We start from the raw sequence: 19,867 nt of genomic DNA, 5'->3' as shown, positions 1-19,867 counted from the left end.
ATCTCTTCTCTGAATGTTTGATAGAATTCACCTGTGAAGCCATCTGGTCCTGGACTTTTGTTTGTTGGAAGATTTTTAATCACAGTTTCAATTTCGTTACTTGTGATTGGTCTGTTCATATTTTCTGTTTCTTCCTGGTTCAGTCTTGGAAGGTTATACCTTTCTAAAAATTTGTCCATTTCTTCCAGGTTGTCCATTTTATTGGCATAAAGTTGCTTGTAGTAGTCTCTTAGGATGCTTTGTATTTCTGCGGTGTCTGTTGTAACTTCTCCTTTTTCATTTCTGATTTTATTGATTTGAGTCCTCTCCCTCTTTTTCTTGATGAGTCTGGCTAATGGCTTATCAATTTTGTTTACCTTCTCAAAGAACCAACTTTTAGTTTTATTGATCTTTGCTATTGTTTTCTTTGTTTCTATTTCATTTATTTCTGCTCTGATCTTTATGATTTCTTTCCTTCTGCTAACTTTGGGTTTTGTTTGTTCTTCTTTCTCTAGTTTCTTTAGGTGTAAGGTTAGATTGTTTACTTGAGATTTTTCTTGTTTCTTGAGGTAGGCTTGTATAGCTATAAACTTCCCTCTTAGAACTGCTTTTGCTGCATCCCATAGGTTTTGGGTTGTCGTGTTTTCATTGTCATTTGTCTCTAGGTATTTTTTGATTTCCTCTTTGATTTCTTCAGTGATCTCTTGGTTATTTAGTAACGTATTGTTTAGCCTCCATGTGTTTGTGTTTTTCACGTTTTTTTCCCTGTAATTCATTTCTAATCTCATAGCGATGTGGTCAGAAAAGATGCTTGATATGATTTCAATTTTCTTAAATTTACTGAGGCTTGATTTGTGACCCAAGATGTGATCTATCCTGGAGAATGTTCCGTGCGCACTTGAGAAGAACATGTAATCTGCTGTTTTTGGATGGAATGTCCTATAAATATCAATTAAATCTATCTGGTCTATTGTGTCATTTAAAGCTTCTGTTTCCTTATTTATTTTCATTTTGGATGATCTGTCCATTGGTGTAAGTGAGGTGTTAAAGTCCCCCACTATGATTGTGTTACTGTCAATTTCCTCTTTTATAGCTGTTAGCAGTTGCCTTATGTATTGAGGTGCTCCTATGTTGGGTGCATATATATTTATAATTGTTATATCTTCTTGGATTGATCCCTTGATCATTATGTAGTGTCCTTCCTTGTCTCTTGTAACATTCTTTATTTTAAAGTCTATTTTATCTGATATGAGTATAGCTACTCCAGCTTTCTTTTGATTTCCATTTGCATGGAATATCTTTTTCCATCCCCTCACTTTCAGTCTGTATGTGTCCCTAGGTCTAAAGTGGGTCTCTTGTAGACAGCATATATATGCGTCTTGTTTTTGTATCCATTCAGCCAGTCTATGTCTTTTGGTTGGGGCATTTAATCCATTCACGTTTAAGGTAATTATCGATATGTATGTTCCTATGACCATTTTCTTAATTGTTTTGGGTTTGTTTTTGTAGGTCCTTTTCTTCTCTTGTGTTTCCCACTTAGAGAAGTTCCTTTAGCATTTGTTGTAGAGCTGGTTTGGTGGTGCTGAATTCTCTTAGCTTTTGCTTGTCTGTAAAGCTTTTGATTTCTCCATCAAATCTAAATGAGATCCTTGCCGTGTAGAGTAATCTTGGTTGTAGGTTCTTCCCTTTCATCACTTTAAGTATATCATGCCACTCCCTTCTGGCTTGCAGAGTTTCTGCTGAGAAATCAGCTGTTAACCTTATGGGAGTTCCCTTGTATGTTATTTGTCGTTTTTCCCTTGCTGCTTTCAATAATTTTTCTTTGTCTTTAATTTTTGCCACTTTGATTACTATGTGTCTCGGCGTGTTTCTCCTTGGGTTTATCCTGTATGGGACTCTCTGCGCTTCCTGGACTTGGGTGGCTATTTCCTTTCCCATGTTAGGGAAGTTTTCGACTATAATCTCTTCAAATATTTTCTCTGGTCCTTTCTCTCTCTCTTCACCTTCTGGGACCCCTATAATGCGAATGTTGTTGCGTTTAATGTTGTCCCAGAGGTCTCTTAGGCTGTCTTCATTTCTTTTCATTCTTTTTTCTTTAGTCTGTTCTGCAGCAATGAATTCCACCATTCTGTCTTCCAGGTCACTTATCCGTTCTTCTGCCTCAGTTATTCTGCTATTGATTCCTTCTAGTGTAGTTTTCATTTCAGTTATTGTATTGGTCATCTCTGTTTGTTTGTTCTTTAATTCTTCTAGGTCTTTGTTAATCATTTCTTGCATCTTCTCAATCTTTGCCTCCATTCTTATTCCGAGGTCCTGGATCATCTTCACTATCATTATTCTGAATTCTTTTTCTGGAAGGTTGCCTATCTCCACTTCATTTAGTTGTTTTTCTGGGGTTTTTTCTTGTTGCTTCATCTGGTATATAGCCCTCTGCCTTTTCATCTTGTCTATCTTTCTGTGGTTTTTGGTCCACAGGCTGCAGGATTGTAGTTTTTCTTGCTTCTCGGATTTTTCTTTTTTTATAGCTATCCTACTTGGGATTTGTTGAGATTTCTAAACTATAGGATTCATGTTTTTCATCAGTCTGTAAACGTCTCAACCATTATATTTCAATATTTATTATTTCCCATTCTCTCTGTTCTCTCCTTCTAATATTCTAATTAGGTGGATGTTAGCTCTCATTTTGCCCGCCATGGCCCTTAACCTCCTTTCCATACTTTTGATCTTTTATTTCTTTGTGCTTCAATATGAATAATTTTCTCAGACCTGTTTTCCAGTTTGCTAACTTTTCCTTCAGCTCTCATTAATCTTTTGTTTAACCTATCCATTAAGTTTTTTCTTAACTTCAAGTACTATATTTTTCATTTTTTGTTTCATTTATTTCTTTTTCTTTGTTCATTTCTTTTTTATTATTTATTTATTCATTTATTTACTTATTTTTGCTTTTTACTGAAGTATAGTTGATTTACAGTGTTGTGTTAGTTTCAGGTGTACAGCACAGTGATTCAGTTATATATATATATATATTCTTTTCCCTTATAGGTTATTATAAAATATTGAGTATAGTTCCCTATGATATACAATAGTAGGTCTTTGTTGGTTACCTATTTTATGTATATTGTAGCATGTATATGTTAATCCCAAACTCCTAATTTATCCCTCTCGCCCCCATTTCTTTTTCAAATCTGCAAGTTCTTTTTTTTTGTTTTAATGTATTTATTTATTTTTTATTTATTTGTTTTTGGCTGTGTTGGGTCTTTGTTGCTGTGCGCGGGTTTTCTCTAGTTGCGGCGAGCGGGGGCTACTCTTGGTTGCGGTGTGTGGGCTTCTCATCGCGGTGGCCTCTCCTGCTGCGGAGCACAGGCTCTAGGCACGCTGCAAGTTCTTTTTTATACCATCTTGATTTTTTCTTATGTCCCTAATCATTGTAAACATACTTAGTTTTATTTTATTTTATTTAAAGATTTTTAGAAATTTCATGTAATGTCTGAAACATTTATATTAACATATTTCCATACAAATAACCCAATGAAAGTTTAGTATTAGTTGTTTTGTTTGTTTGTTTATACTGCAGGTTCTTATTAGGCATCAATTTTATACACATCAGTGTATACATGTCAATCCCAATCGCCCAATTCAGCACACCACCATCCCCACCCCACCGCAGTTTTCCCCCCTTGGTGTCCATATGTCCATTCTCTACATCTGTGTCTCAACTTCTGCCCTGCAAACCGGCTCATCTGTACCAACATACTTAGTTTTAAATAATAACAAATGCATCTGTGACACTATGTGCCAAGCATTGTTCTAGGTACTTTATAAATATTAATTCATTTAATCCTCATAACAACCCTGTATAAGGAAATGGAGGCACAGAGAACTTAGTCAACTTGCCCAAGATCACCTGGATAGTAAGTAGAATGCCTTGACTAGAATGCCTGGCAGTCTGGGTTTAAAGTCCATATTCTTAATCACTACACTTTACTGCCTCTGTTATAGTTGAGTTGCAATCTGAATATTGTGTTATCTGAAATTCTTGCTGTTTGTTATGTTTGCTGATCCTCGCTCATTGTGGATTGTTTCTTTATGGAGATTACGTTTCATTTATTGTGAGAATCCTGCATGGGTCCAGAGGAGTTTTACATTGTTTCATCTCAGGGACATCCCCTGTCTAGAACGGCTTTCAATATCAGTTCCTTAGCCTGGACATTCCTGGACCCAGGGTATAGATTTGAATCCAAAACCCAACATATAGTCCTGTCACTATAAATTCTAAGGAAAGTTTTTGTTTGTTTGTTTATTTTTCTTTTCCCACTGAGAGCCAGGAATAGGCACACAAGCTTCATTGATACCTCCCTGTGGATGGTAGTCCACATTTGAAATCCACCCTTCAAAGGGTGTAGCCTTTTGAGGATCTTAGGTTTATCTGGAAATTTCAGTTTTAACTCCTTATTTTATACAGACCCCAAATCCTTCTGTCCCCATGGGCGATTAAAAGTCAAGCCACTTAATTTCTGCGACTGATACCCCTTTCCCTATCCCACTATATTCCCAGTCATGGCAGCTTCAGTTTAATATTACATGTTTACTGCTCTAATTTTATGTTCTCTCTTTCTTTTGGGTCCTTAGGGACTCTCGTTACTTTCTTGTGAGCTCAGCTATGCATTTAAAAGCTAGGATTTATCACTATGAATCATCTATGCCCAAAGCTCGCCCCCCCCAAAAAAACAAACAAACTCCCTTTATATTTGTTACTATTGTTGTTACAGAATATATCATCACCACCTGGGTCATTTGGCAGAGGAGGTATTTTTTTCAGACTGTGGGAAATTGGTAATTTGGATATAATATAGAATATATTTTCTTTTAGCTGTCAAAAACAAGGCTATGCATTTTAAAATATGTGTGCTATATTTATGTAGCATTTTTAGGTGTGGCAGGAGGATTTTCAGAATACTTAGTCTGGCCATATTGCCAGAAATGGAGTATAGCAGTCATATTTCTGCTGTCCCATGGCCATGACTGATTGGCCTAAAATTGGCCACACCAACTCTCCTGTGTTTCAACATCTCATTCACTCTGCCTGGAATATCTTCATCCATTCTCACTCTCTCCCTTGATATATCTAGCTAACATATGTTTATCCTCAAAGCTCAGCCCAGAATTTTTTTTTTCCAAAAAGTTCTTCCTTGGTTCTCTCCACCTCCCTTCTCTGTACTTTGCAGGAAGTTTTCTTGTAGTGCTCATTAAGATACTAGTTCTTAGTATTTATTTGCCTATTTATTTGCTTGTTAACTGAGTTTCCTTAGTGTGGAAACTGGTTCTATTCATCTGTCTACCCCCAGCACCAAGTGCACTGCTTGGAGCTGCTAAGTGATCAAAAATGTTTGCTGAACTGAATTCCTAAAGGAAGAGTGAAACTGAATTCCTAAAGGAAGAGTGAAAAGGAAAAGGAAAAGCGAGACGATCTGAGATAAGACTCTGGGTGGAAGAGGTAGATTTGAGGAGTCAGAAATGCCTTTGGAAAGAGGGACCTGCTGGTATTACTATCCACAAATTTGCCCTTTGCCACCTTCATGAAAAGCTTTTTTGCCATATAAATGAACTTATTTACAAAGCATAAAGAGACCCACAGATAGAAAACAAACTTATGGTTACCAAAGGGGAAAGTAGGGAGGAGGGATAAATTAGGAGTTTGGGATTAACATATACACACCAAAATAGATAACCAACAAGGACCTACTGTATAGCACAGGGAACTATACCCAATATTTTGTAGTAATCTATAGGAGAAAAGAATCTGAAAAATAACAAATACACACACACACACACACATATATATATATATATATATATATATATATATATATATATATATATAGAACCAAATCACTGTGCTGTACACCTGAAACTAACACAACATTGTAAGTCAACTATACCTCAATAAGAAAATACATCTCTAATAAATCATTTTGTAACCATAAAAAAAAAAGCTTTTTTGCCTACTCAGGAATCCTCTCAGAGCTCCCAAAGAAGTTCTTGGGCCTCCCCCAAGCCAGCTAGTACAACCCCCAAGATGTCAGGTCTGGGTTTGAGGTTTCCTAACCTCCTTCCACTTCCCACAGCCTCTCCTGGTTTACCAGTACTTTTTACTTCAATAATTAAAGGAGCACCTCTACATGTACTATCTCATTTACTCATAACAATTCTGTTGAAAAAGGGGTATCTCCTTTTTATAGATGATGACAGAGCATTAGAGAGGTTAAGAGCCTTGCCCCAAATCACACAGCAGTAAGTGGCATTGCCAGGATTTGAATCCTGCTTATTTAACTCCAAAATTCATGTCCTAAACATGGCACTGAAATACCTGATTTCCAGTAGGTCACAGGATAAACTTGACAATGTTGAAGTTAAGCTATGAGTAGAGCTATGTGACAAATCTGGATGTGAAAAAAAAATTAAAACATGTAGACAAAGTTAGGGATTTCCACACGAAAATATAACTTGTCCTAGAGTAGTAACAGATAGGGACTATTCACCAAACACCAACCTATGCCTGGCATTTATTTTATCTCATATTTCTATAAGGTAGGTAGTATTAACCCTGTTTTACAGGTTCCCCAGTTTTAGGGAGACTCAAGAGCTAATGGTTAAGCACTTTGGACCCAGACCGACCTGGGTCCACATACTGACTTTACCTCTTACCAAATATGCCAAACTGGAAAAAAGATGCTCTGTAACATGGGGGTAATCTGTAAAATGGGGATAATAATATCCACTTAAAAGGCTGTTGTCAAGCTTAAATCATATAACAGGTGAATGCACCTAATCCAATGCTTGCCATATGGTGAGGCCTCAGTAAATGGTAGCTTATTACACTAAAGCCAAAAGAGACGTAGTAATCTGCTCGGAGACAGACATATCTAGTTATATGATAGAGCCATGACAGGAACTCAAGTCTGTGTGATTTCAAAACTCCACATTCTTTCCACTGTACCATTCTGGCAGGATATCTTAAATCTCAATCTTAAAATATTTTTTCTACGAGTCCAAAGTTCAGACTTTCCAGATTAGCATAATTGTTAATATATTGCTATTATAAATCTTATACAGGGACTTCCCTGGTGGCACAGTGGTTAAGAATCTGCCTGCCAGGGGACTTCCCTGCTGGCGCAGTGGTTAAGAATCCGCCTGCCAATGCAGGGGACACAGGTTCGAGCCCTGGTCCGGTAAGATCCCACGTGCCGCGGAGCAACTAAGCCCGTGCGCCACAACTACTGAGCCTGCATGCCACAACTACTGAATCCCGCACGCCTAGAGCCCGTGCTCCGCAACAAGCCAAGCCACCGCAATGAGAAGCCCGCGCACCACAACAAAGAGTAGCCCCTGCTCACCACAACTAGAGAAAGCCCGCGTGCAGCAATAAAAACCCAATGCAACCAAAAATAAATAAATTAATTAATTTAAAAAAATTTTTTTTAATAAATAAAAGTACATCTGGCTGAAGTCAGATTAAAAAAAAAAAAAAAAGAATCTACCTGCCAATGCAGGGGACACAGGTTTGGTCCCTGGTCTGGGAAGACTCCACATGCCATTGAGCAACTAAGCCCGTGTGCCACAACTACTGAGCCTGTGCTCTAGAGCCCACGAGCCACAACTACTGAGCCCGCGTGCTGCAACTACTGATGCCCGCACACCTAGAGCCCGTGCTCTGCAACAAGAGAAGCCACCACAATGAGAAGCCTGCGCGCTGCAACAAAGAGTAGCCCCCGCTCGCTGCAACTAGAGAAAGCCCGCCCGTGCAGCAACGAAGACCCAACACAACCAAAAAAAAAAAAAAAAAAACTAATACATACTCATAAAAATATAAATCAACCTTATTACACCATACTGAATTAACTATTAATATTGATTTATTTTCTTTTTAATCTTTTTTCCATTTTTTTCACAATGCTATACAGCTCTGCATTTAAATCTTCAAAATTTGTCTTACATCATGAAAATTTTCTCAGTATAAAACATAAAACCAGAAGCATGGTTTTACTGGCCTTGCCTCAATTTCTGATGCTGCCTCCTGTTCCTGGCAGCTGCCCGCAGGGAGGGTTCACAGGTAGGGACCTAAGTAGGGCTAAGCACGAGCCACCTTAATGCAACCTTGGATCTGAGAGCCCAGAGGATGGCTGGGGTGAGGTGGGTAGTAAGGGTGGGGTCAGGGATTGAGACTTCGTCTTGTTGAACCCACCGTGCTCACCTCGGAGAAGCACTGAGCAAGAACCCAGGCTACATCAAAACTGCACAAGATCTGGGCAGCACAGAACATCTCCAAGACAATCGCCACATCACAGAATCATATCTATCTCACTGCTGACAACCTTGTGCTGAACCTACAGCATGAAGTGTAGGTCACTTCCCTACACCCAGGGAAGTGACAACCTCATCAAGGGTAAGAAATGAGCCTGGTGACCCAGAACTCGGCCCCCAGAGAAGAAGTGGATCTGTTTCTCCCCTGCTTTTTGAGGAGCCAGTTCAGGGTCCAGCACACGCCCACCCTGCCCCCAGCAACATGTGATGGTCCCCTCAGCATCTGTCCTCCCAGCACTTCTTGGAATAATGAGAACTGAGCCATTTTCAGGGGAATGACTTTCCTCCCTATGTTGGCCAGGGGTGTTGGGACTGTGTGATTTCTCAGTGATTTCCTAGTGTTGGTTGTTCCTCTCTTGAGGTTGGGAAGCCACAACCACCATCCCAGGAATTCTTAATAAATTTTTATTACTTAAGCTGAAAAAAAAAGAAAGAAAGAAAGAAAGAAGGGGGGAAGGAAGGAAATTTACAATATCTGCTTATTTCATCAAATGAAAATATCACAATTTATTTAACCGTTTACCATTTACTTGCTTCCAATTTCAACAAATTCTGCAATGTACATCCTTTGAAGAGAATCTTTGCATTTCTGATTTTTTTCTTCAAGACCGATTTCTATGAGTGATATTCCTGGGTCAAAAAGGATAGAGTTTAAAGGCTCTCAATTCCTCGGGAATTTCTGAGTCAAAGAGGATGGACCATTCAAAACCTTTCAACAAACATTACCAAATCACTTTCAAGAAAAGTTCTAATTCATACTTCTCACCAGCAGTACAGAAGTGCCTGGCTCACATTAGTAAAAAGAACTCTGCTTTTTGATTTAGTGAGAAAAGTTGGGTTTAAACTTCTATTTCTTTTTATAGTTTAGTTTAAGATTCTTCCCTTCAATTTATATTTCTTCTGCCTGTTTCCCATCCTTTGCTTGTTTCTCTATCAGGGTGTTAAATGTTTTATCCTTGGAATGTTGTTTTTACAATACAAAAATACTTTAAAAAAACAAGTAAACAAACTACTGGTTGCTAGTTCATGACTGCTCAACACTGGCAGAGGCACACAAAGTTGCGCTCGCCCACTAGCGAACTTACATGGAAGCAGGTAGCCTTTACGCTTCTTCGCGGAAGCAAGCCTCCCATAAAACACTAGGGCGGGAGTTGCTGCAAAGGCATTGGCTCTCCCAGCCCGGGGAGAAACGTCTCGCGGGATCTCAGCCGCCCTTTGGGCCTCTGACCCGACTACAAATCCCAACATGCAACGCGCCTCAGGGCCCGAGCGCTCGAATGAAGGCTAAGGCCCAAAGTCATGTGTCTGTCTGCGTAAGGCGACCGGTCATCTCTCCCACGCTTTTTTCTGCTGCTTTCCACCTTGGCCGCCATTTTGTGCGGGATGTTATAGAACCTCTGAGTCCAGCCGACTCTGTGATCGAGCACTTCAGGGATCGGCCAATCGGAAGCCAGATCTCGGAGGAAAACCCCGCCTTTACCCGCACGGAGGCGGGAACTGCCACGAAGCTCCTGTGGAGAGAGAGGAAGAAGCTGCGGAAGACCAATAAGAAAGGAGGACTCGAGGATGTTAACCAATGAGGGCGCGGGGGGATTGCGGCCAATGAGAGTGGGGGGACCCCCGGACACGTGGGCCGGGGAGCTGAGCCCTGAGTCCTAGAGCTAAAGCCCGGAGGTGAGTCAGTCACCTTGAGCCGGGCGAGCGCTGTGTTCCGAGCAGGGGCAGCAGGGCAGTGGGAGTGCAGGTGACCTGGGGCCGAAAGCCTGCAATCGGCAGGGATGTGGCTGGATTGTGTGGTGGGGCATTTGTCCCTAGGGCCGGGAAAGGCAATGGCCGTCTGTAACCTTAACAACCTTCATGTTAGTTACCAACGGTAATGAGCAATTTACTGTCCCGGCTGAGGCGGGCCGTGGACTGCTGTGTGAAATGGGCAGGATCCTGAACGGCACCTGCCTAGTTTCTGCCTCCCCAGTCTTCCCGGCAGATCATCCTCTTTGGGTATCATTTCCCTGCTGGGGCTCGGGCCTCCTTCCTTTACTTCCGATCTCCGTGACTTTCCTTTGCAGACCTGTCGCGCTGAAAGTGGTGGAGAGGGAATTTGCGCTGTCCCTCTGACCTCTAATGGTCTCCTCAGCTGCGGCATGGTTCGAGGAAGAGCGTGGTCCAGGGAGGACGGGCGGGGTGAAGGGGACGACCGAAGGTCGCGACTGTAAACAAACAACCAGGCTGTCAGTGGATTTTTTTTTTTTTTTTCCTCTGCAGACCGAAAAAATGCAGACCACCGGGGCACTACTCATTCCTCCTGCTCTGGTAAGCTGCGGCTCCCGGGTGCTCTGTAGCGCCAGGTGTTGGGAATCATCAGTGTTTAATGAATGAACTGAGAGGAGCTTGGCATTCTGATGATGTTGCCCCTTTAGCGAAGCAGTAGGATGGATGCAGTTAACCCCTGATTATTTGGGCCTGTAAACCAAGCTATCTTGGCTTTGGAATGTGGTCAGAGTCTGGATCTGACCTTTACCCCCAGTCTGACTTGGCCATAGTTAGCCCATTGAAACAGTGATTTTCAACCTTGGCTGTACACTGGAATCATCTGGGGAGCTTTTAAAAATCCTGATGCCCAGGCTGCACCCTATGGGAGTGGAATCCATGCATCTGTATTTTTTTTTAGAACTCCCCAGGTGATTCTAATGTTCGACCAAGTTTCACAACTGCTACGTTATATTTCTTGAAATAGTTCAAGAAAGCCTTGTTACAGGAGTCTCTGCTTAGGTGACTGTTTCAGGAGCCTCACCAGGCTTACTGGCTCACTGCATTCAGGGTGTGTAACAGTGACTACAGTTTTAGCAAAATAAGATTTTCTCCTCTGATTCCTTTGGTGGTCTGGGTACAAACCCTTCCTGTACTTGGTTTGATTAGTGTGCGGTTTTTTTTGTTTTTGTTTTTTCCATTCTGGGATATTGATTAAGGGCTGTGCTCATAGAAGTGAACTTTGTTACCCAGTTTTAAATGGAAGGGTTGCCACTGCTGACTACACCAGGGTCTCAGGACAGCTGTCTCTGGTGTGAGCATATCTGGTAGCAACAGTAATACATTAATTGACCTTGAAATACCTTGGACTTGTTTTATTTATAATATTTGTAGTCATTTTTTGACTGAAGCTCAGCAGTTAGGGGGATTTTTTGTTTTGTTTTGATTTCTTGCCTGATTTGGAGAAATGTGTCTTTCTGATTTTATAGATCCGCTCTTGTACCAGGGGTCTGAGTAGGCCTGTGTCTGCCTCCTTCCTGAGTAGGCCAGAGATCCCATCTGAACAGGTAAAGGAGATTGGGCCCTCTTAAGAATTTCCCCAGACTAAGTTCCTTTAAGTTTGTTCAGTTGCCTTTAGGCCAAAGTGGGAGGAGAGTCAGAGAATCTGTGGTGCTTTAATAGTTCTAAGTACCCCAAGGTGAGCATTGTAGGTGAGAAACTTGCAAAAGTGAAATTGGGTTTTCATGAAGCCCACGAAATTTCCCTAGTCCTGTCTGGAAACGGACCCTAAGACTAATTCCAAGCACGCTCTGCAGTCTGAGCGTTCTGTACTTGCTAAGAGCTTGCCAACAATTTCCGAGCTCAGGTGGGTGGGGTGAGGGGTGGAGTCAGCCACCTGTCCTTGAGCCTCACTATCTCCCTTCTTCCTCTCTTTCCTTCTCTACTTCACTCTCTCTCCCCCTCCTTCTAGCCTTCCTACAGCAGTGTCCCACTCCAGGTGGCCAGGCGGGAGTTCCAGACCAGTGTTGTCTCCCGGGACATTGACACAGCGGCCAAGTTTATTGGTGCTGGGGCTGCCACAGTTGGTGTGGCTGGTTCAGGGGCCGGCATTGGAACAGTGTTTGGCAGTTTGATCATTGGCTATGCCAGGTAAGTTGTGGGGTGGCCTAGAGCATCTTCTACTGTAAATTCCATCTTATTTGGAGGAAGCCTCAGCAAGAGATCCTTCTAGCTTTGTGTTGATTTCATCTACCTCCTGTTTTCTCAGAATTTAAATATAAGTTTCCAATCTGGCTCACTTAAACTTACCATGTTGGTACTCTGCTTGCCTGTCCAATCCCCAGGATATATGCAAGCTATGCTCTCTCCCAGTTTCAGCACTCACCATTCACCTAACCTACTTGAGTCCTCCACCACCACCCATGACCCATACCCTCACCCCTTCCTTTCCCTGTCTCTGTCCCCGGCAGGAACCCGTCTCTGAAGCAGCAGCTCTTCTCCTATGCCATTCTGGGCTTTGCCCTGTCTGAGGCTATGGGACTCTTCTGTTTGATGGTCGCCTTCCTCATCCTCTTTGCCATGTGAGGCTCCATGGAGGTCACCTGTCCACCCCTGCTGCTTCGACTCCAGGCCATGCCCGGTGCTAGAGTGTGCTAAGCTTTACCATTAAACACAATGTTTCTCTAAACTCATATGCCTGTGCCTCTTTCCTTTGCCCTTGGGGAGGGCCTTCATAGAAAGGTGGGACAAGGAAGTGGGATTGGGTCAGCCATTGGTGATTAGGAACTCCTCAGGGCTGAGAAGTAGCACTGCCGTGACTGTAATAACATCTCCCACAGGAGGGAATACGGATTTGTCTAATGATAATTGGTGCTTTTTTCCCTTCAAATTTACTGTAATAATATGTAACATTTTTGAGGGGCTTAATTTGCACCAAGCTCTTTACCAAGTGTTTTGCATTTGTTATCTCAGCAACGCTATGAATTGTAAGTGCAGTTATTATACCTGTTCTGCAAATGAGGGAACTGAGCCTTAGAGAAGCAAAATAACTTGTCCATCATCACACAGCTGGAAAGTGGCAGAATTGGAGATTTCCCCCCACTCGGGCCAGCCTAAACCTTTACCTGCTGTGCTGTGCCATCTCTTTTCATTTTGGCCACACAATTAAGGTGGCACAGATAGGGAAACTTCGTCGCAAAGAAGTTGTGTAGCACATTAGAGTTGGAGGTGGGCCTCCATCTGCCTGCATTTAGCTCCACCTGTAAGTTTCATTTCCTTTCTTAGAGTGCCTAAATGTTCTTGAATAAAGCAGATGAGGGACATGGTCTGTGTTCTTGGAGAATTTACAATCTTAGCTTTGCTAGGGATGAATAGGGTGTTTGGGGGGGTGCGGGGTGGTGAACCAACTAATGAATTGCTTAGAGAGCTCCTCACAGTATCATCCTGTGGTCTCAGTCTATGCCCAGCAGGTGCCCCCCACTTGGCCTGAAGTGGGACTGATAACCCAGGTAAGAGAAAGCTAAGTGATATTTATCCACAGAATGAACTCAGGGGTGCTAGTAGGCATGGTGTATCTCAAACATGGGACCCATTTTTTGAAAACCCGATACTTCAACTTATTGCAAAACTCTGAACTAGTGAAACCAAAAAAAAATTCCTAATAATTGTTAACACCTTCCAGCTGAAGGGCAGCTAGTAGAGAAGGTTAAAACACCAAAAAATGTGAGTCAATAAGAATGGATTCAATTTAATGCAATTTAAAGACAGTTATGGAACTTCCCTGTTGGTGTAGTGGTTAAGAATCCGCCTGCCAATGCAGGGGACACCGGTGCAAGCCCTGGTCCGGGAAGATTCCACATGCCACGGAGCCGCTAAGCCCGTGCGCCACAACTACTGAGCCTGCGCTCTACAGCCCGCGAGCAACAACTACTGAGCCCGCGTGCTGCAACTACTGAAGCCCGCATGCCTAGAGCCCATATTCCGCAACAAGAGAAGTCACCACAGTGGGGAGCCTGCGCACTACAACAGAGTAGCCCCCACTCGCCGCAACTAGAGAAAGCCCGCGCGCAGCAATGAAGACCCACAGCAGCCAAAAATAAATAAATAAATAAAGATAGTCATGCAGGTATTTAGGTGTTAAGCATCCTCCTAGGAGTCTTGGGGAATGCTGAAAAATCAAGAGTGGAAACAATACTGAACAATGCCATACATTATTGAGTACGTGGGTACAGAAGCTATGTGCTATAGAAGAGGAAAAGCAAGGAGGCTAGTGTTGGTTGTAATAACATGAGCTAACATTTGAGCACTTGTATGTCAGGCATGGTGGTAAGCATTTTCAATGAATAACTTCAACCTCCCTATGAAATAAGTCGTTCTATAGGTAAGGAAAATGAGGGAGATTCAGAGAGGTGAGGAATCCTGTGAAGGTCATACGGCTGGTTAGTAAAGCTGGGATTCAAACTCCAGAACCTGTGTTCTAATCACTGTGCTGACTCATCCAAGATTCAGTGACATGCTCAAGGTCATACAGCAGGCCAACGATTTCAATCCGAGACCACCTAACATTAAACAATCATGGTCTTCTTCCACAGGATCGCTCACCCTTGGCACATTCCCGGCCAGATAAATCATTGTCTGATAATGTTTAGCAACATCCCTAGTCTCTACCCACTAGATGCCAGTGGCAACCTCCCCTCCCCCAGTTGTGACAACCAATTGCCAAATGTAAGATATTGACAAATGTCTCCTAGTTCTGGGGCAAAATCACTCCCAGTTGAGAACTATTGGTCTACTGTAATCTGCTACTTGTCCTCTTAGTCTGTTCACCTTAAGTAACTCTCAAGATTGTCCACAGCAACCCAGTGATAGAACCTGAAGCAGAGCCCAGGAATCTTAGGGCCAAAGAGAAGGAATCAGACTGAGGTTGAAGTGGCAGCTGAGGTATCACCAAGGGAGCAATGGATTAACCGGTAATGCTGTTATGCAAATGGAATGCAGTAACCTTTTGGGATGTCAGGCTGGCATCCTTGCCAGGTCACTACCCTTTGGTGGTAATCAAGGAACAGCCCCCAGGGAAGATGGTTACCTTTTCCTTCCTGTGAAACTCCAGGAATCTATTTTTTCCCAAGGGGCTGGTAAGAATTTCCCTTCATCATGGGTTCCAACCAGCTTCGGAATTGCTGGGCTTTCAAATCCAAATCAGTGGGGTTGGGAACGTGGTTGGTGGGCCCATGGAACTCTAGAGTTCCCAATGCAGGGGGCCCAGGTTCCATCCCTGGTCAGGGAACTAGATCCTGCATGCCGCAACTAAAAGATCCCAAGTGCCGCAACTGGGAGCAGCCAAATAAATAAATAAATAAATAAATGTTAGGAAAAAAAAGAGAGAGAGAATGTGCTCCCACCCCCAACCAGGCAATTAGTCCATTACCATTGAGATTCTTTATCTAAGCTCTTTGGCCCATGGATGGTACCATTTTGCTTACCGCAAAATATTTGTGAGTGCATACAGAGGTGCATTGTTCTTGGGAGAGGGGTAATGACCAAAAAAACACTGAGTAACCACTGCCTTCAGCATGGTGGCAAAGAACATGGACTTGGGAGTTAGAGGGGAGTGCAAATCTCAGCCCTGCCATTTCCTAACTATGAAGTTAATTATCTCCCTTGAGCCTTGATTTCCCCATCTCTAAAATGGGGATGAGAACAATTCATAGTGATTGTGACAACAAAGTAAGATAATACAGGTAAATGTATGCAAATAATGATAATATATGTAATGTATACATGTACAGTATTTTTAAATATACATGTACAGTATTAATGATATATGTAATATAAAGATGTATTCAGATATGTGTATACACATAATACATGTATTATTAAAAATTTTAATATAGCTATTATTACTTATAATCAGAAGCCTCAAAACACCCAGTCTAAGTTCTGATTTTTCCTTTTAGCCCCCAATTTGTGACCTGGGTGGGAACTCTTCATCTATTCCTGGCACTGAGCCCAAGACAAAAGGCTAGGCCCTGGAGGGGAAGGACTGCTCCAGAGAGCAGTGGGACACAGGACCTTGGGGAAGGGGAGAAGGATCTTCATGATGTATCTATTTAGAGGGTTGAAGCACAGCAGTGACCTGAACTCCAGGATACTTGCTGGTCTGTGTCCTGGGGGAGAGTGCTTGCCAGGTTGCCATGAGCAAGGTGCTACCAAACTGTGCTGCACTAAGGGATGGCTCAATGCAGTCCAGTGTGCTGGGGAGGAGAGAGAGGCTTGGATCCAGTTTCCTGTCGGAAGACAGCTTGGTTGTGTCATCCATCCCCAGAGGCCAGGGGAGTGGCTCCAGGAGGCACACTCTTGCCCTCTGGCCAAGCTGCCAGGGAAAAGCAGCCAGGTGTTGCCTTGAAAAAGCCAGTGAGCACTGGACTAAGCAATGCCAATTCACAAAAGTTCTGCTAGCCTCTCCCTGGTCCTTCCTCTTCCTAGTTTAGAGGCTTTCTGGAGTTCCCTTGGGAGTTGGTGAGCTGGTCCTTCAAGCAGCTGCAGCCCTTTAGACCTTGAGTTGAAGATTCTTTGTACAAGCTTGGCCAGCCCTTTGGAAAGAAAATAGGCATTTCTGAGGAAGAGGAGGTGAAATCTTAAAGATCCGTGGCTAGGGGAAGGGCAACTGGCTACCATGTCTTCACTTCCATTGTGTTTACCATTTCTGCAATACTCACTGAATGTCAGGTCCTGGAGATACAAGATAGGTGCTCCATGCTTACTGCCCTAGAGGACGTCATATGTAGTAGCTAGACAGATGAGTAACCAAACCACTAAAATAAAAAGCAGTATGTGCTATAATAAAGGTATGAATTACTTCAGAGGATGGAGTAATTAAAAATGACTAATAATATTAATAATATGCCTGGGGGTGTTAAGGCTTGGCAGAGAAAGCCAGGCTTGAAGGTAAGAATAATAAGAGTTAATAATTATTGGGACTTCCCTGGTGGTGCAGTGGTTAAGAATCCGCCTGCCAACGCAGGGAACACAGATTCGATCCCTGGTCCGGGAGGATCCCACATGCCTCGGAGCAACTAAGCCCATGCGCCACAACTAATGAGCCCGTGTCCCACAACTACTGAAGCCCGCACGCCTAGAGCCCATGCTCCGCAACAAGAGGAGCCATCGCAATGAGAAGCCTGAGCACCACAACAAAGAGTAGCTCCCACTCAACACAACTAGAGAAAGACCGTGCACAGCAACAAAGACCCAATGCAACCAAATATAAAATAAATAATTTTTTTTTTAAAGAGTTAACAATTATTGAACACAGGACTTCCCTGGTGGCACAGTGGTTAAGAATCCACCCGCCAATGCAGGGGACACAGCTTCGAGCCCTGGTCCGGGAAGATCCCACATGCCGTGGAGCAAATAAGCCCACGCGCCACAACTACTGAGCCCACACACCCAGAGCCCATGCTCTGCAACAAGAGAAGCCACCCAATGCAGCCAAAAATAAATAAATTAAATTTAAGATAATAATAATAATTATTATTATCGAACACTTACTTTGGCCAGGTATTGTGCACATTCATCATCACATTATCTCTTCTTTATAGCTACTATTATTTTATCAATATTACTGACGACGAATAGAAGCTTAGAGAGTTTAAATAACTAGGATTTTCCCTAATAAAGGGAAAGCGTATTCCAGGTAGAGAAAATATGAGAACAGGCCCAGAGGAGAGAAGGCACATGGGCAAGTGAGGTGCCAATTATTTGGACAGTGCTTACCACTTTGCAAAACACTTCTAAAAATGCCACACTTAATCCTCAGAGAAACCCTGAGAGGTAGTAATTATCACCATTCTATGGATGCAGAAATAGGCTCAAAGAGGATATTTGCAGAGTGGTACATATCAAAGGTTGAACCTCTTTTTTCTGGATCTGAGGTAAGTGTTTTTCTGTTCATTGTCCCATCTCTAATGGACCTTGTACCTGAAAACAATGGTCCAATAATAAGTAAGGGACCCATTGAGGAGTCCTCTCATCCCATGGGCCCCCTATGGGCCTCTGCAGTCTGTAGCCATGGAGAAGTTATGGAGTAGTGTTTTTCTTTGCGTGAGGTTACCCAACGGGTTGACTTTTGACCATCTTACTAAGTAAATAATACCCAAGAAAAATTCTAGAATCTTTAAAAACTAGTTTGAATAGGCAATAGATGTACAGCACAACACTTAAAAGGTACAAGTGTGTTTGTGTGTGTGTACGTATGTATATATATATGCCCTTTGCCCCATCTTGTCTGCAATCAAGAGGCAACCGCTGTTACCAGTTTCTTGCATATCCTTTCAGAGATATTTAGGCATCTTTATTATAGAGTGGTAAAACGCTATACCAATAAAACATGAAATCTGTATAAAATATTGTATCAATTCATTTTGCTTCATGTTAAGTACCTAAGCTGTGACAGGCCCCATGCTGGATTCATAGATAATACACGATCTAGAGTCCGAAGAACAGGGAGCAGGGGGGAGTAGGGGGTGGAAGCAACAGGTACCAAAGGACCGTAATTAGTACAAGGTACAATGTGATAAGTGTGGAAGAGAGTTCCAAGCTGTGACAGTATCACATAGTGGTCAGAACGTTTCTTCTGGAGACAGATTTGGCTTGCTCTCACTGTGACCCATGTAAATGACTGAACCTCTGTAAGCCTCTCTTTTTCCATCTATCAGAATGGACTAATAGTACTTACTTCATAGGTTTGTTGAAAGGAATAAATAAGACATACAAAGCACTTGGCACGGGACTTGCCTGGTGGCGTAGTGGTTAAGTGGTTAAGAATCCACCTGCCAGGGACTTCTCTGGTGGCACAGTGGTTGGAAATCTGCCTGCCAGAGCAGGGGACACGGGTTCGAGCCCTGGTCCGGGAGGATTCCACATGCCGCGGACCAGCTAGGCCCTTGCACCACAACTACTGACGCCCACGCGCTCTAGGGCCCGTGTGCTGCAACTACTGAGCCTGTGTGCTGCAACTGCTGAAGCCTGCACGTCTAGAGCCCTTGCTCCGCAACAAGAGAAGTCACCGTAATGAGAAGCCTGCGCACTGCAATAAAGAGTGGCCCCTGCTGGCCGCAACTAGAGAAAGCCTGTGCACAGCAACGAAGACCCAGCACAGCCAAAAATAATTTTTAAAATAAGATAAAATTAAAAAAATAATAATAAAAAAAGAATCCGCCTGCCAATGCAGGGGACACGGGTTCAAGCCCTGGTCCGGGAAGATCCACATGCCGCGGAGCAACTAAGCCCATGCGCCACAACTACTGAGCCTGTGTGCCACAACTACTGAAGGCCGTGCGCCTAGAGCCCGTACTGTGCAACAAGAAAAGCCACCACAATGAGAAGCCCGCGCACCGTAACGAAGAGTAGCCCCCGCCCGCCGCAACTAGAGAAAGCCCGCGGGCAGCAACGAAGACCCAACGTAGCCAAAAATTAAAATAAATAAATAGATACATTAAAGAAATAAAAAGTTTAAAAATAAAAAATAAAGTGAGGCTATTCGTCTGATTTAGTATGAATATTCATAAGTGTACCCAAATTAATATGAATATTCATATGCTTTGCTTCAGAAATATCAGTATGTTTGGTTACTGAGTGCTGCCCGAGGTCTTGCTGGGAGTGTTAAATTATGATCCTGTACTCTTGATAGGGAGAAAAGGGAAAGGTTTTTTTTTTGATGGCTTGTTTTTGTTTTTTTGATGGCTTGTATTTTTTCAGCTTAATCTCAGTAAAGTCCTGA

The 19,867-nt window shown here is 42.8% G+C and overlaps 1 protein-coding gene and 1 non-coding gene across 3 annotated transcripts; both read left to right on the top strand.

Moving 5' to 3' along the window:
* Positions 1-7,865: 7,865 nt before the first annotated feature.
* Positions 7,866-8,146, top strand: LOC132356282 (small nucleolar RNA U89). Its single transcript, XR_009499806.1, has one exon. It is a non-coding gene; the product is annotated as a small nucleolar RNA U89 (small nucleolar RNA).
* A 1,763-nt stretch (positions 8,147-9,909) lies between these two features.
* ATP5MC1 (ATP synthase membrane subunit c locus 1) lies at positions 9,910-12,775 on the top strand. Of its 2 annotated transcripts, none has more exons than XM_059906977.1 (5): positions 9,910-10,014; positions 10,603-10,650; positions 11,577-11,654; positions 12,059-12,237; positions 12,558-12,775. In XM_059906977.1, exons 2-5 carry the CDS (start codon positions 10,612-10,614, stop codon positions 12,670-12,672), a joined length of 411 nt encoding a protein of 136 aa, XP_059762960.1. In that variant the 5' UTR covers positions 9,910-10,014; positions 10,603-10,611; the 3' UTR covers positions 12,673-12,775. The 2 variants fall into 2 exon arrangements, with proteins under 2 accessions (XP_059762960.1, XP_059762959.1); XM_059906976.1 differs by having other exon boundaries at positions 9,976-10,084.
* Positions 12,776-19,867: the final 7,092 nt, after the last annotated feature.

The sequence above is a fragment of the Balaenoptera ricei genome, chromosome 20 (genome assembly GCF_028023285.1).
Source record: "Balaenoptera ricei isolate mBalRic1 chromosome 20, mBalRic1.hap2, whole genome shotgun sequence".
Lineage (NCBI taxonomy): Eukaryota > Metazoa > Chordata > Mammalia > Artiodactyla > Balaenopteridae > Balaenoptera > Balaenoptera ricei.
Note: the sequence above shows the minus strand (reverse complement) of the source record. Positions and strands in the feature narration are given on the sequence as shown.